Source organism: Petaurus breviceps, unplaced genomic scaffold (assembly GCF_028583685.1).
Source record: "Petaurus breviceps papuanus isolate PSGF00001 unplaced genomic scaffold, PetGlider_PUasm1.0 91133, whole genome shotgun sequence".
Classification (NCBI taxonomy): domain Eukaryota; kingdom Metazoa; phylum Chordata; class Mammalia; order Diprotodontia; family Petauridae; genus Petaurus; species Petaurus breviceps.
The window spans coordinates 10,281,102-10,297,341 of record NW_027187419.1 but is presented as its reverse complement, the minus strand read 5'-3'; the positions used below and the strand labels follow the sequence as shown (position 1 = coordinate 10,297,341).

General features: G+C 34.7%; 1 protein-coding gene across 2 annotated transcripts in view; it reads left to right on the top strand.

Annotated features, from left to right (window-relative positions):
• ZC3H12C (zinc finger CCCH-type containing 12C) overlaps window positions 1-16,240 on the top strand; it is a 96,387-nt gene that overhangs the window by 56,168 nt on the left and 23,979 nt on the right. For both annotated transcript variants that reach the window (XM_069080643.1, XM_069080642.1), the window contains exon 2: window positions 6,854-7,617. In XM_069080643.1, coding sequence (XP_068936744.1) covers window positions 6,926-7,617 — 692 coding nt within the window. In that variant the 5' untranslated portion in view covers window positions 6,854-6,925. The remainder of the gene's footprint in view (window positions 1-6,853; window positions 7,618-16,240) is intronic.

Here is a 16,240-nt window from a genome sequence, read left to right as displayed (position 1 = left end):
ATCACTTTAATATTTGCAAATCACTTTACGTGTGTTATTCATTTGATCCTCCCAATAACCCTGGGAGATAGGTACCATTACTAACCTCATTTAGCAGATAAGGAAACTGAGGCAGAAGGGTAATTTCTAACACTTACATAACTACTTTGAAAAGCTCCTTTAAAAATTTTAACTTGAGGTGGTATATCTGAGGAAACATGATGTAATAGAGAAGCAATGTATATACTGATACTTACATGTAGTCTAAGATCCCTTATATAGCTAAATCTGATGCCAAGGAATTTATTTCTTAGAGAATAGTATATCAAAGCCAAAATAAGCCCTAGAAGATAAGGTTAAAAGTCTATATTTCTTTTGAGATGAGCCTATGTGTACATATGTACATGTGTTGTATGTTCCACATATATTAGAGTATTTAAACACTGACCTCTTTTATGTTTGAGAATTGAAAAATGAACTCTTCTTAAAGAAATGGTGGAGGTGATATTTCTACATTACCAAATAAGATTGATTGTTTAGCCTTTATTTTAAAGGTAACTAATATTGCATAAAACGATTTTGTAGTTGTCTAAAAGTATAATGTTAAAAGAAATGTATTCAGCTTCAGAATTTTAAAAGGTTTATCTCTTCCCCACTGCAAGAACCAAGAATCTAGTTATTTTCTAATCAGCTTTTTGCTAGTCAGCTTTTTTCCAGTCAGCTTTTTTTTCTTCTAAATTGATTACTCATTTTCAGTTGTTTAAGCATGAATTGTGGTCATACAAACTTCTCAAAATTTCTAATGATTAGTTATTTTTAGAACTCCGTTGCTAATAAGTCTTTATTAGCTATAAGTTCTTCACGATGCTAAAAATATGCTTTAATAGTGAACTTTAAATGACTGACAATTTGCTTTTTTACTGAATCTTTTCAAGAAATGTATTCTCAGAAGCATGTGTTTTTTGGAGGAGGTTGTCATGGTTTTACATACATTGCATTTACATCTGTTACATCAGTAAGCTTTATGGTATGCTAGAAATTAAAGTTTTAAGACACTGAAAATAAAAGTCCTTTGCCATTTTTCTTAAGTACTGTATTCTGAAAAACTAGATTAAAATTTCTCTAAGTTGATGTAAAACATGTATTTAATGCATTTTCCTGATAATTTGACCTGGTTTCCCGTGTGTGACCTGTTTGTTGTAATGGCTTATCCTTTTCCTAACTCTAAAACTCATGAGAATTACAAGGTCAAGTTTAATAAATTATGATGCTTGTCTTTGAACAGATCTCTGAGAGTTGCACCATAAAGCTTAAATAATTTAGAATACAGAAGAGAAAGAAGACATATAAAATTAGTGAATAATCCAAATTATAGATTATCTTAGAAAATTTTATTTTATTTATTGCAAAATTCTGTACATAAAATAAGCTATGAAAAGCCAGGAATTATATGTTAGAAAAGAGATGTTCATACAAAAATGTAATTTATTAACAGACTTTGGTAAATAAATATTGTTAACATTAAAATCCCAAGTCATATGCAGTATTACACATTATTACAAATGATACATTATTGTAGTTTTAATTGTATTGTAAATTCTGTATTAGGAACATATGTTTCACCTAGTTATCAGAAGAAAAGAGAGTTCCAAATTTCTTCATATTTTACCTTTAAGATGGAGAAATTAATTTGATATCAGATTTTGTTAATTTCACTATTGATATATTTTCCTCATGAATATTGTTTTTAAAGTTACTAGTAAATATGGTATATTCTGTGTTTTATCAATTTTAGGGACATTTCTATTAAATGCACAAATTTAATATCATGTAAATTATCTTGCTAACAATGTATTCTCTGAAACTGTCTTCTTAGTACTTTTTTCATACTCTGATACAGCTTCAAAGAAAAACACTCTAGTTTAATATAAGAATGGCATTTCGCAGTATAACAACATGGATTGGGGTAGTGATTCTTTATCTTGAAGTATCCTGCTATAGTAGTGCTTGCATCTACCCAAACTTTTCTGGGGAGATCAAAAATGTTGCCTATTAAATATCCTTCCTCCAGTCAGAGCAGATTGTGGGGTTTACAGAACAATGATGTCGGAGCTTCCAGATTGGTTTGGCAGCTGCATTGTTCTCAGAGGGTAAACCAGACGCACTTAAGTCCCAGTCTCTTTCATAGGCTTTTGTTCATACCAAATTATACTTTCACTGTGCTAGCATTCATGATGGCATGTTAAAGGAGCGCATCCTAGCAACAAGAGACTGGTTGCTAGGCATCCTAGCTTCCAATAGGTTTTTCTTGTTTAAGATACTTTTGGTGAGAGCTCTGTGAAGGCCACAGGGCAGGTTTTCCTTTTTAACTGTAACCCTTTATTAGGATGCTGTTGTGAATTGTTACTGGCACTATGCTGTCAGTATATTACAGTAGTTAATAAATCACTGAGTATAAAGATTTGCTTTTTAAATTTCTTTGAATTAAATCTAAATTATTTCACTTATGTTCCCTTTTAAATTAAGAAAATTAAATGGATGAGTGTTCATGGTCAAGTGTATATGCACACCACCTTAGGATTTATTTTAGACCCAGAACAAGTATCAGGAACAATTTACTATTCCCTTTGAACTAAAGAATGGCAAATTACTAAGTAAAACAAAATTCTAATCCAAAGCTATATAAAATTATAGACAAAATTTTGTGCTAAAAGAATTTTAAGTATTTTTTAAAATAAACTTGAAATTATGTTTTTTTAATCTGCATCTGTGTGGGTTAGTGTAAACCATTGCATTTATTAAGAAACTCACCCATATTTGGTAAACAGGAGGTTCACAAAAATATAGGTGACTGATCTTTCAAAAAAATAAGGTGCATCAGTTTATTTTAACCAATTACAAAGATGATACATAACTTTAAATAAGAGATGTTAAAATTTTGACACTGTGCTTTTCTTTGAAAGAATATTTGAGTCCCTGTCCTCTGACTCTCAAATGAAGCTGCAGTCTTCTAAAATCCTACACATACTTGGCTGACATTTTTCACCTAAACCCACTGCCTCACTCATTTCATTCTGATGCACAACGCAGTAATTACCTTAATAGCAGAACTAGAACATCTTGTTACAATGAGATTCATGAGAAAGTAGTTTCACTTCAAAAACAGATTATTGGAAGAAATAAAATTTCCAAGAGGCTAGAAGGGAAAAAATGAACAAAACACATAACTTTTAAATGTTTTAAAGAAAAAAACAATGTTCCTTTGGGGAAAGAATAAGAGAAATAATGAACTGCTGTGAATATTTCATGGGTTAATTTTCTCCAGTGCAGCATAGGATCAATATCTTTCTGCTACAACCTTCAATTAAGTATAGAATACATGGTATTTATCTTGTTCATAGGCTCAATTATAGAATCATAAGTTTTAGAACTAGAAGGGACTTCAAAGAACATCTAGTCTTCACACTTTTGTTTCATAGTCAAGAAAAATGAAGCCCAGAAGAGGTAAAATATTTGTCCAAGGCCTCACAGATATTGAGCTGGGTTTGAACCCAGACCCTGGAACTCCAAATCCACCACTCTTTTAGGTATACCAGTGATTTTTCTAAAGTACTCCTCAGACCATTTCATCCCCTACTCAATAAACATCAGTGATTTATTGTTACCTCTAGGATCAAATATAAAATCCTGTGTTTAACATTTAAAACTCTTCACAACCTGGCCTCTTCCCCCCTTTCCAGTCTTTAGAGTTCTTTTCATGTAGTTTACAATCCAGCTATACAGGCCTACTTGCTATTTCTCACACATGATTAGTTTTAAAATTGGACATTTTAGTTAATGTCTTTGTATTGACTTCTTTCCCTGCCTCTCCCCTTGCTTCCAACCTCCACCCCTATCCCTTTAAGACACCTCTTTCTTAAAAAAAAAAATTCACTTGTCAAGCATTCATTTTTCTTCCTCTCTTCGCTGAAAGACATATAACCACTGTATCAATAAGCAAAATCAAGTAATACAAATTCCAATATTAATCATGTCCAAAAATGCATTTTTCTGCATATTAATTAGTCCATCTTTCTTTTGTGACATAGGCAGTATTCTCAGTCCTCTGGAATCACAGTTGATCATTTAATTGAAAAGAGGTTTTAAGTATTTATAAATGTTTTATTTTTATAATATTGATGTTATATAAATTATCCCTCTGGTTCAGTTCACTTCACTCGACATTAATTCATACAAGCTTTAAAACCATCTTTTCCCTCATGTCTTATAGCACAGTAGTGTTCCTTTATATGCCACAGTTTGTTCAACTATTCCCCAATTAATGGGTACCCCTTTAGTTCCTGGGTTTGTTTGTTTTTTACAAAAGTAACTACCATGAATATTTTTGTATACATAAGACCATTCTCTATTCTTTCATTTTTCTTATCTTTGGGGTCTTGGCCTAATAGCAGACATGTACTGCTTACTAATTTTTTGTACATAATTCCAAATTATTTTCCGAATGGTTGGGCCAATTCACAACTCCATTAGCAGCACGCAGATATGCCAATTTTCCCACAGCTCCTCCAATATTTATCATTTTCTTTTTTTTAGTCAGTTTTGCCAGTATGATGAGTATGAGGTAGGATCTCAGAATTGCTTTAATTTGCATTTCTTCAGTTATCTGTGATTTGGAGCATTTTTTCATATGACCATAAATAGCTTGAGTTTCTTCCCTTGAGATGACCTATTTATATCTTTAAACTATTTATCAATTAGGGAATGGCTCTTATGTTTCTTAATTTGTTCCTGCTGTATCTTAGAAATGAGACTATCAGATAAATTTTCTGGATAAAATTTTTCTCATTTAACTCTTAGTCATATTGGTTTGTTTATTCAGAAACTTGTGGATTTTGTATAATCAAATTGTCCCTTATATTTTCGGTGATCTCTTCTGTCACTTGGTTGGTCATGAACTCTCCCCCTATCCATAGACCTTTCTGCATCTTCCCGTCCATGTCCTCACCAACCCTCTGGACTGACTAATTAATGTTAATTAATACATATTGTTTTGTTCATATGACATAGGTGAAAATTTTTTATAGTTTTGTGTTGTGAAGCTTTTAAAATTCTGTCTTGTTTCTTTTTGGCAATGTTCATGAAATACTCATTTGTCAGGTGGTGCTCCTCAAGTATAATATAATTTGTCTTGAAATTAATTTCTGGTCATTTATTTTTAACATGTTTTTCATAGGAATACCTAAGTTCTGTAATATAGTGAGCACTGTCATATGTTGGGAAAAGCTGGATTTAGCATTAGGAGAGATGTGAGTTTCTACACTGCCTCTGACCCTTAGTATTTGTTGGAACATTGACAAATTATTTAACCTCCATGAGCCTTAGTTTCCTCATCTGTAAAATGTAAACTTTAAAGTTTCATGCCAGCTAATGATGAGGAATACTCATGCAATTAAAAACAATGCAAATAGTGTGGACCATTGATCATTTTGTCTTTGTTGATTGATATTTACTTTCCCTTTTTTTTATGAGGGGGGGAAGACAGGGAAATTGGAAAAGTGACTTGCCCAAGGTTACACACCTTACCTTTCCTTTATAAACAAGGTTTTAGGTTATTGTGCAAAATATATTTTGTAATTCTCAAAGTGAGTTATTATTCCTTACACTTTATTTAAGAAGCTGGTCATATGTATACTTCCTCTACCAGTGGCAGTCATAGCCTCTTCATTAAATCCTCTTTTGTTAACTCATCCTGGTGTGCATGGGCTTCTGGGTTTATAAGTAGTCACTCTACTTATGGAAGCACATGCTTCTGAGAACTTCATTGTGCTTTGAGCCCTAGCAAGATGGAAAGATGCTTAAAGACTTAACATGTCTTCCAAGCTAAATTTGGAGAGGGTTGGACCCCAGGTGATTCTTTCTTAAAGTCAAAGAAACTTATTACTTTTAAGATAAAATCTAACCCTTTGTCATTTAAAACCTTTCATAGGCTGACCACAGCTTACTTTTCCACCCTTACAGTATATTCTTCTTCTTCATTCACTGTGTGGGTCAGCTGAATGGGCCTTCTACTATTCCGTACTCAAACCATTCCCACCTTAGTGGCTTTGTATAAATTGTGTCACATACCTGGGATAACCTCCTTCTTCACCTCTTTTCAGAACCTAAAGATTCCTTCCAGGCTTAGCTGAAATTCTTCTTCCTTCATTAGACCTTTCCTAATCTACCCAACTGCTAGTACCTCTTCTTCCTCAACTAAAAAATTTAATTTAGTTTTACTTGTATGTATATATGTTGTTTCCTCTGATAGAATGTAATCTCCTTGACAGCAGGAACTGCTTCATTTTGTCTTTATTATTTACCAGGTTCTGGGAAACCAAAGTCTTAAGAAATGCTTCTGGGGCATCTAGGTAGCACAGTAAATAAAGTGAGCACCAACCCTGGAGTTAGGAGGACCTGAATTCAAATTTGGCCTCAGACACTTAACACTTCCTAGCTGTGTGACCTTGGGCAAGTCGCTTAACCCCAATTGCCCTGCCTTCCCCCCTCTAAAAAAAAGAAAAAGAAATGGCTTCTTTAATTGATTAAGGAATAAAATAGTCTTTCTGTGCTGGGTGTCTTTATAATTAAAGCTCTTATGAACTATATTAGAGAAAATGGGAGGTAGTTTTCACTAGTTTAATCCCAAAACACAATTAATATTGTATCTAAGATTTTTCTTGTTTTGAATATTCTGAATGTCAATACTAGACAAAATTTTATATTTGTGAATGACTATCTGCCTTTCAGTTATTTCAGTTGAAGTTAAAACTACATTTTTTTGTGAAATTTCAAGTATGTGAAGCCTAATATCTCAATTTGGTTTTTTTTTTCCTAGGAATACAGGGCAGGTTATCTCCAGGAACACAGAAAAAACAGCAAAGTGGAGTCAAGTACATGCAGCAGCTTCATGGGCTTGAAAGATCACTTGGGGCATGACCTAGGCCACCTTTACGTGGAGAGCACTGAGACACACATAAGTGCTATTGTACCTTGGTCAATGGTGGAGAAACCAACAATGGATAAAGTTAATTCTAGGAAGGAAGATGCAGAAAACGTGTTATCTGAAGATACTGGAAGTTCCAGTTGTGACTCAGAAGAAAACACAAATTCTGATAATGATTCAGAACAATTGGGTAGCATTGCAGTAGAGCCATGCATGTTAACCAAGACTCATAGACAGCTATGTAGGTCTCCATGTTTAGAGCCTCACATCTTCAAATGCAGTGAAATCTTACAAGACCTAAAAACAGAGGAGACACAGACAATGCCTAAGGAAGTGAAGAAGCCCCCTGATGTGGTAAAAGAATACCAAGCCAAACTGGAGTTTGCACTAAAATTAGGTTATTCTGAAGAACAGGTTCAGCTTGTGCTAAATAAACTTGGTACTGATGCTTTAATCAATGATATCTTAGGAGAACTGGTCAAACTTGGAAATAAAAGTGAAACTGATCCAACTGTTAGTACAATTAACAGTAGCATAATTAGAGAAACATCTTCCCTAGAATCCCAGAGATCCGATTCCCCACTTCAGGAGATTGTGACAGATGATGGTGAGAATCTGAGACCAATAGTTATTGACGGCAGCAATGTGGCAATGAGGTATGTAGGAAATCTTTCTTCACTGTTGCCAAAGTGATTTCTTGTTTTGTGCCCCTTTATATAATCATAATCATAACAAAATTATTTAAGTTCTCTCTCCATTCCCCTTGATCCTGAACAAGCTCATTAAACTTTTTCCTTACCTTGCTCCTAACATGAAATACATTCTCAGATTTGTCACCAATTTTTACTTATTTTCCTATATTGTTACACATACTTTAAGAATATCAGTTTTAATCACTGATATGCTAAAAGTGAAAATTTTGTGGGACTGTGCAATAATATATGGAATCAACTACCTGTTTCTATATGAGAACTAATAACCATTGGGGAAACCCTAATTCTTGGAAGATAAATTAGATATTTTTCCTTATATGAGGAAAAAAAGGAAACTATTTTTTGCTTTCCTAATCCATCTTAAAAACTATAGTTAAGGAATAGCATCTTTGGGAACTGGAAAAACTGAATCAATGCTAGGAAAATTAACTGGGTAAGCCACTAATAAAAATTAATTAGCATTTATAATTAATTATATTTTATATATAAATATATCTGATATCAAGATATATAAAATATTTTATATAATATAATTATAATAATATAATAATTAAAAGCATTAATACTTTTGATGGCTTAATTTTTGTGAATTATTCTTTGAATTGTTCATCTTAGATGAGTTTGCTTCACACAGTGAAGGTAATCACATCTTCCTAGTTAATTGAGAAGTATTATGCAAATGAGAGAATATTTCGTTATCTGGTGTATTTTTTTTATTTAGATGGTGGGGAAAAGTTAAGAAATTTCTTGGCCTGATATTACTGATGGACAAAAGTTTAGTGGCCAGTGAACTACCAAGTAGCAATATGGGGAGCTCTAAGTTAGTCCATGGAAATGTATTTTCAGGGTTAGCTATTATTAAGATGCCACTGGCTACCCCAATTATTTTTTTTTTTTTAAAGCAATCGGGGTTAAGTAACTTGCTCAAGGTTACACGGCCAGTTATTTCTGGGTGTGGTGCTGAGTATCTGAGCCTGGGATTTGATCCCCAGGTCATCCCGACACTGGAGCCGGTACTCTTACTCACTGAGCCTCCTGGCCACCCCTAAGCAATTGGGGGTTAAGTAACTTGCTCAAGGTTACATGGCCAGGTGTTTCTGGGTGGGTGCTAAGTGTCTGAGCCCGGGATTCAATCTCCAGGTCATCCCAACACTGGAGCCGGTGCTCTTACTCGCTGTGCTACCTGGCCGCCCCAGCTACCCCAATTCTAAATTAACTTAGCAATTACTTGGATTATTGAAAATTCACATAATACTGTAGGCTTTGACCATACCTTGTGATGCAAAACCAGTTTATATACTGTTCACAGCAATCTTTTGATGTAGCATTAGATTTGGATAGTTTTCTTCTTTTAAAAAATAGATGCACAATAATATGCATTGCATCCAGTAGCATTTTCTCAAATAACTAGGAAAGAAGAAAAAGCTTTCTTCTCCACCAGCTAATAGAGGAAACTAACCTAGTTTTTTAACATCCAAAGAAGATAGAAAGTATGGATTTTTTGTTCCCCTCTACCACCAGAAAATATATTTTGTCAAAGCTTCAATACCTCAAGGGACTGTGGAACTGAATGTTGTAAACCAAAATTAAGTAAATAAATTTTTTTAAAATATTAAAAAAAAGCTTCAATACCTCAACATGACTATAACTTTGGGTATTGTAAGAATGTGGGTATTCCTTTCACTGGTACAGATCACAGTCCATCAATATATTCTCATCCTGTGCAGTTCTGTCTAGGATCTTTTCTCATCCATTGAGGCCTCAATCAGCATGTTGCTTGCTTTACATTTTTTAACAGAGAAGACCATCTGTTTTCACATTTCTTGCCATTTGACTAGGCACACCTCTGCATCTACTCACATTTTTTTTTCAAAGACGTCTTTTATACTTCCTCTTTCCTGTAGGTCCTCATTGATGTGCCAGACCTTACCTTCACTCACTATGTGTCAGTCCTTCATTGCCTTTTGGGTCACTTGCCTTTGATTCATTGGAAAAATAGTATACCAGAATTCATAAACTTGCATCATTGCCAAAAAAATATTTATTTAAAAAATAAATTTTTGTGCTGGGGAGCAGCTTGAGATTATTCAAAACACTGCACAATTTACCTAATGCAGTCTAACCACTCTCTTCTTCCCGTTCAGTTCTGTTCCCAACTTAGTTGTTCATCTGCAGGACTCACCCCAGATATATTAACTCAGCTGACCGGCAATTCAGCTGTGTGTTGGACATGCATGTCTGAACAATTCTCATTTTTCCATCCATTTACTTTTCTTTCTATGAATTTTTCTGATAATCTTTTGATTAATCATATATCTTGTAAAATAAAGCCCAGTAATGGTCTAAGTCTTGATATAATCAACACAGTATGATCCACTAATGTGCATCTAGAGGACCTCAATTTACATAAGGCATCCATCTTCCATTTTTATCTGGTACTTGATATCACTGACAAAAATACCTTTAGCAAAAAATATATCTCAAGGAATCTTATAGATGATTAGCAAATTCATGAGAGATTCCTTTAAGACTGTAGTCTACAGAATCAATCTTTTTTCTGATAGCAATAAAAAAAAAAACAAATAGTCCCCTGCACCTTTCAGTCAGTTGTGTACTTAGCTCTAAAGAATCATAAGTGAGTCTGCCTGTTCTCTTCCTATATGTTCATTAAGGGTATACTCATAGATGTGTAGATAATGCTCATAAAAGCTGAGGAAATAGATATACATATCTATAGTTACTGAATTTCTTTCCATTTTCTTTTTATGCAGAGGATTATCCGAGGCTTTTGGTATTTTACTTTTCCCTGAAATAGTTTGTAAAATGGTTCCCAAGTGATTGTGTTGCCTTTAGCAGGTTTCCTTGGGGTGTCCTTGATCTGGTACCAAAAATTCTTCCTTGACTTCACCTTCTAGACACTGGGGCTAAAGTATTAGTCTAAATATGGAGGTTCACCTGTCCCTTTCTAATAAAAAAAGATACCATTATGGAAACATGGATAAATGTGTTGTCCCATTTCCCAATCTTTTGTGAATGTTCTTGGGATATTGTAGCGCAGTTGGGCCTTACACCAAGATTTCTGCAGATTTGTTTCTATTACTACTGATTTTTATTGTTTTATGTGGCAAAACTGCTTACAATCTAACCTTCTCCATGGAGTTTTGCAAATGAGTTTGTATTTTGAAACAGTATTGTTGCCCTTTGCTGCCATGCATTTCTGCTTTGCAGAAAGATGGAATGTTTGTAGTTGTCTCTTATTATGATGACTGTTTTTCATGAGTTAAAACTCATATAGAAAATGATGATAATTGAGGTTGTATCTTTTTCTTTTCCCATTTCCCATTATAGGGTCAGAAGCTTGTTTGAATAAATCATGTTGAAATGTCGCAAATATTTACCTAGTCTTATAATTTTTTTTATTTAATGTTGATTTTGGCCTTTATTCTAATTAATTGATGGTCTTATTTTAATAAATCTCCCACATCAGTAATTACTCATTTCCTTTCTTTTGGAATAGTCCATTTATGTCTTGTGATGTTTTACAATGGTTGCCATGTCCAGCAACTTCAAGTTCTTTTTCTTTGAGGAAAATATTCATGGTGTGTAGGCATATATGACTTCTGAGTAGTCTATAAGTTTATGGCCTCTTAGAGCTGTTTTTTGTGTATTTTTTTCCAATTATATATAAAAACATTTTTTTACATTCAGTTTTTAGAAATTTTGATTCCTGCATTCCATGGAAAACATAATTACATATTAGTCATGTTGTGAAAGAAACATAGACCCCTCTAACCCCCCCATAAGAAAAAATAAGGGGAAAGGTACATCAATACACATTCAGACTCATTCATTTCTTTCTATGGAGATAAATAGCATTTTTCATCATAAATCCTTTGGAATTGTCTTAGACCATTGCATTTCTGAGACTAGCTAAGTCATTAACAGTTGATCATTGTACATTTGTTATTATCTACAATGTTCTCCTGATTCTACTCATTTTACTTTGTATCAGTTTATGTAAGTCTTTTCAGGTTTTTCTGAAAGCATCCTGCTTGTCATTTCTTATGGCACATTAGTAATTAGTGATTCCTTCAAAATCATATACCACTTGATGGACATTCCCTCAATCTCCAGTTCTTTTCCCGCCACAGAAAGAGCTGCTATAAATATTTTTTTATGTGTAAGTCCTTTTCCTTTTTTTATTTTTCATCTCTTTGAGATATAGACCTAAGCAGTGGTATTTCTGGGTCAAAGGGTATATGCACAATTTTATAATTCTTTGGACATGGTTCCAAATTGCTTTCCAGAATGGTTGGTTCAGTTCACAACTCCACCAAAAGTGTATAAGTGCCCCAGTTTTCACATCCCTTCCAACATGTGCCATTTTCCTTTTCTGTCATATCTGATAGCTGTGAAGTAGTACCTCAGAATTATTTTCATTTGCATTTCTCCAATCAATAGTGATTTAGGACATTTTTTCCAATATGACTATAGATAGCTTTGAATTCTTCATCTGAAAACTACCTGTTCATATCCTTTGACTATTTATCAGTTGGTTGTATTCTTATAAATTTGACTCGTTTCTGAAAAAACCTTTTAATTTAGTGTAATCAAAATTAGCTATTTTATATCCTATAATGCTCTCTGTCTGTTGGGTCATGATTTCTACCCTTACCCACAGATCTGACAGGTAAACTATTCCATCTCTACTTTTCTTATAGTATCAACCTTTATGTCTCAATTGTGTAATCCACTCTGTTATCTGCTTCTGTTTTATAGGTGAGTTCATCCCATTCATATTCATAGTTAAGATTATTGTGTATTTCCCTCCATCCTTTTTCCCCTGTTTATCCTTTCTCTCTCTCTTTTCACCCTGTCCCTCCTCAGAAATGTTTTGCTTCTGAGCATTTCCTCTCCCAATGCACCCTCCCTTCAACCCTACCTCCTTCCCTTATCTTCTACCTTCCTACTTCCATGTAGGGTAAGAATGGATTTTTATGCACAACTAAGGGTATATGTTATTCCCTGTTTGAGCCAATTCCAATGAGAGTAAGGTTCAAATATTACTCACCCACCCCCAGGCTTCCCCTCCACTGCATGAGCTCTTCCATGCTGCTTTTATGTGAGATGACTTACCCCATTCCAACTCCCTTTCCCTTTCTCCCAATACATCTCTTTTTCATCCCTTAATTTTATTTGTTTGCATATCATCCAGTCTTAGTCAGCTTATACCCATGCCCCTGTCTCTATGCTCCTTCTAACTGCCCTAATAATGGTAAAGTTCTTAGAAGTTACAACTATCATCTTACCATGTAGAAATGTAAACCGTTTAACCTTATTGAATTCTTTATGATTTCTTTTTCCTATTTACTTTTTTATGCTTCTCTGGAGTCTTATATTTGAAAGTCACATATTCTATTCATTTCTGGTCTTTTCATTAACAATGCTTAGAAGTCCTCTATTTCATTAAGGATTAGAATCAGTTTTGCTGGATAGGTAATCCTAGCTCCTTTGCTGTCTGGAGTATTATATTCCAAGTTCTCTGATACTTTAATGTAGAAGGTGCTAAATCTTGTTATCCTGACCATGACTCCACAATATCTCAATTGTTTCTGTCTGCTTACAATATTTTGTCCTTGACCTAGGAGCTCTGGTATTAAGCCGTAATATTCCTGGGAGTTTTCATTTTGGGATCTCGTTCAAGAGGTAGCTAGTGGATTCTTTCCATTTCTATTTTTCCCTCTGGTTCTAGGATATCATATTAAGTTTCCCTTAATAATTCCTTGAAATATGATGTCTAGGTTCTTTTATGATCATGGCTTTCCAGTAGTCCAATAATTCTTAAAATTATCTCTCCTTAATCTATTTTTAAGGTCTGTTGTTTTTCCAGCAAGTTAGTTCATGTTTTCTTGTATTTTTTCATTCTCTTGATTTTGTTTTATTGTTTATTGATGTTTCCATGAAGTCATTAGCTTGCCCAATTCCTATTTTTTTAAGGAATCATTTTCATCATTGAGCTCTTGTACCTCCTTTTCCATTTGGCCAACTCAGTTTTTAAAGAAGTTATTGCATGGGGCGGCTAGATGGTGCAGTGAATAGAGCACCGGCCCTGGAATCAGGAGGACCTGGGTTCAGATCCAGCCTCAGACACTTAACAAAAAAAATAGCTGTGTGACCTTGGGCAAGTCACTTAACCCCAATTGCCCTCCAAAAAGCAAAAAAAAAAAAAGTTACTGCCTTTGGATTTTTATGCTATTAGCATTTGGTCTCTTCTGTTTTTTAAGGTGTTATATTCTTTAGTATTTTTTTTCCTACTTTGCCAAGCTGTTGATTCTTTTTTCATGATTTTCTTGCAACACTCTCATGCCTTTTCCCAGTTTTTTCTCTACACCTCTTATTTGATTTTTAAAATTCATTTTAAGCTCTTCTAGGAATTATCTCTATACCTGCGACCAATTCGCATTTTTCTTTGAGGCTTTGCATGTCATTGTTTTGACATTGTTGTTTTCTTCTGAGTGTGTTTTGATCTTCCCTGTCATTGTAGCAACTTTCTATTGTCAGGTTCTTTTTTATGTTGTTTGCTCATTTTTTTCTTTTAATTAATGTTAAAGTTGGGCTCTGCTCCTGGAGTTTAGGAGGCACTGTCCTGTGCTTCAGGTTTTTCGTGCTGCTGTTGTCAAAGCTAGCCCTGGGAGGGTGGGGGAGTTTCCAAGTTTTTAATTCTTCCAAGGTGGCATGATCTGAGGAGAGGAAGTCACTTCTCTCCTGGCCTGTGGTCTGGTCTGTGAGTGAATACAAGCACTCTTTTCTGCCCTGGAACTATGTCCTGGTGCTAGTAGTGTGTACTACTAGTACTGGTGTTAGTAGTGTCCCTCCTTCCCCTGGGACTGTGATCTAGCTGGAACCACATATGGACAATGAAACCAAGTTCTGCACCTAGTGCCAGCAAAGGGTCCCTTGCAATCTTCATCTCCGATGCCCTTACCATCTGTGGGCTGAGACCTCTGGAAACCACTGCTGCCAATTAAGGCAACCCCAAGGCCTGCTGCTTACATAATCCAATTTAGAGATGGAAGGGACCTTCTAGATCCCCCCATTTCAGCTAAGGAAATTAAGTCCCAGAATAGTTATGTGAGTTGCCCAGGGTTACCTCAGACCAAAGTTCAAAGAGAAGCAATTTCAGGCAACATCATGTAACTTCAATAACTACAGAAGAATAGCATTTTCTTGTAAAAGCCAATACTTAAAAAAAAGTTTTATTGATACTTTCGTTTTAAATTCATATTTCCAAATATATCCCACCCCCATCCAAACCTTGAGCCTGGTGACAATTTTTTAAAAGTTCAGCAAAATCAATCTGTTACTTAATTCTGCCCATATATCAATCCATAGACAGTCCTCTGTATCTCCAGTAAAAGGAGAAAAATGCCCTTTTTATCTTTTATCCTGGGTTAGGCTAGGCCATTTGTTATAATTACATAGCCTTCAGTTTTGGTTTTTATGTGTTCTTGGTCTAAACAATTCTTTGATTATGTAGGTTAAAAGTTCAAAGATAAAGTAGATGCATCTTTGAAATGCAATAAAATAGGCTTCAACATTTTTTCTTTTTTTTTCAAATGCTTTATTAACTTCTGATTTTATATCATTCATTTATGCCAGATTTTGAGTTACAAATTTTCTCCGTTTTTCCCCTACCCACCGCCCCAAAATAGCAGTCCCACAGGATATTCCCTCCTACAATCTGCTCTCTCCCATATTTTCTCCCATACCCGTTTCAACTTTTCCAGTGGATCTCTATGCCCCAGTGCCTGTATATCTTATTTCCCAATTACATGTAAAATAGTATTAATAATAGTATATATTTGGGTATTTGATGTTAAAACTTGAATTCCAGATTCATTCACTTCCTCCCTTACACCCACCCTTACTGGGAAGATAAGCATTTCAGTATAGGTTGTACGTGTGTGGCTAATGCAAAACAGTAACATAGTAGATATATTGTAAAAGACTGACTATATTTCCCTCCCTCCTATCCCACCTCCCACTTGTTCTATTCTCTGCTTTGATCGTGTCTCTTTTCAAAAGTGGGTGCTTCCAACTTCCCTCCCCCCCAGCCTGCCCTCCCTTCTGTCATCCCCCCTCTCATCTCCTTCCCTCCCTACTCTCCTGGAGGGTGAGATACCCTATTTTGTGTGTATTTCATTCCCTCCTCAAGCCAAATTCAATGGGAATAAGGTTGACCCATTCCCTTTTGCCTTCCTATTCTTCCCCTCCATTGTAACCATTTTCCCTTGCCTCTTTTGTATGAGATAGTTTACCCCATTCTGTCTCTCCCCATCTCCTCTCATTATATTCCTCTCTCACTTCTTAATTTCACCTTGTAAGTATCATCCCTTCCTGTTAAATTGCTCCTATACCCTCTATCTATGTATACCTGTAAACATATATACACACATTCACATATGTATTCATATGCCCATATACCCTCATATATAGACATATCTCTCTCTCTCACTCTCTATCTATCTATCTATCTATCTATCTATCTATCTATCTATCTATCTAT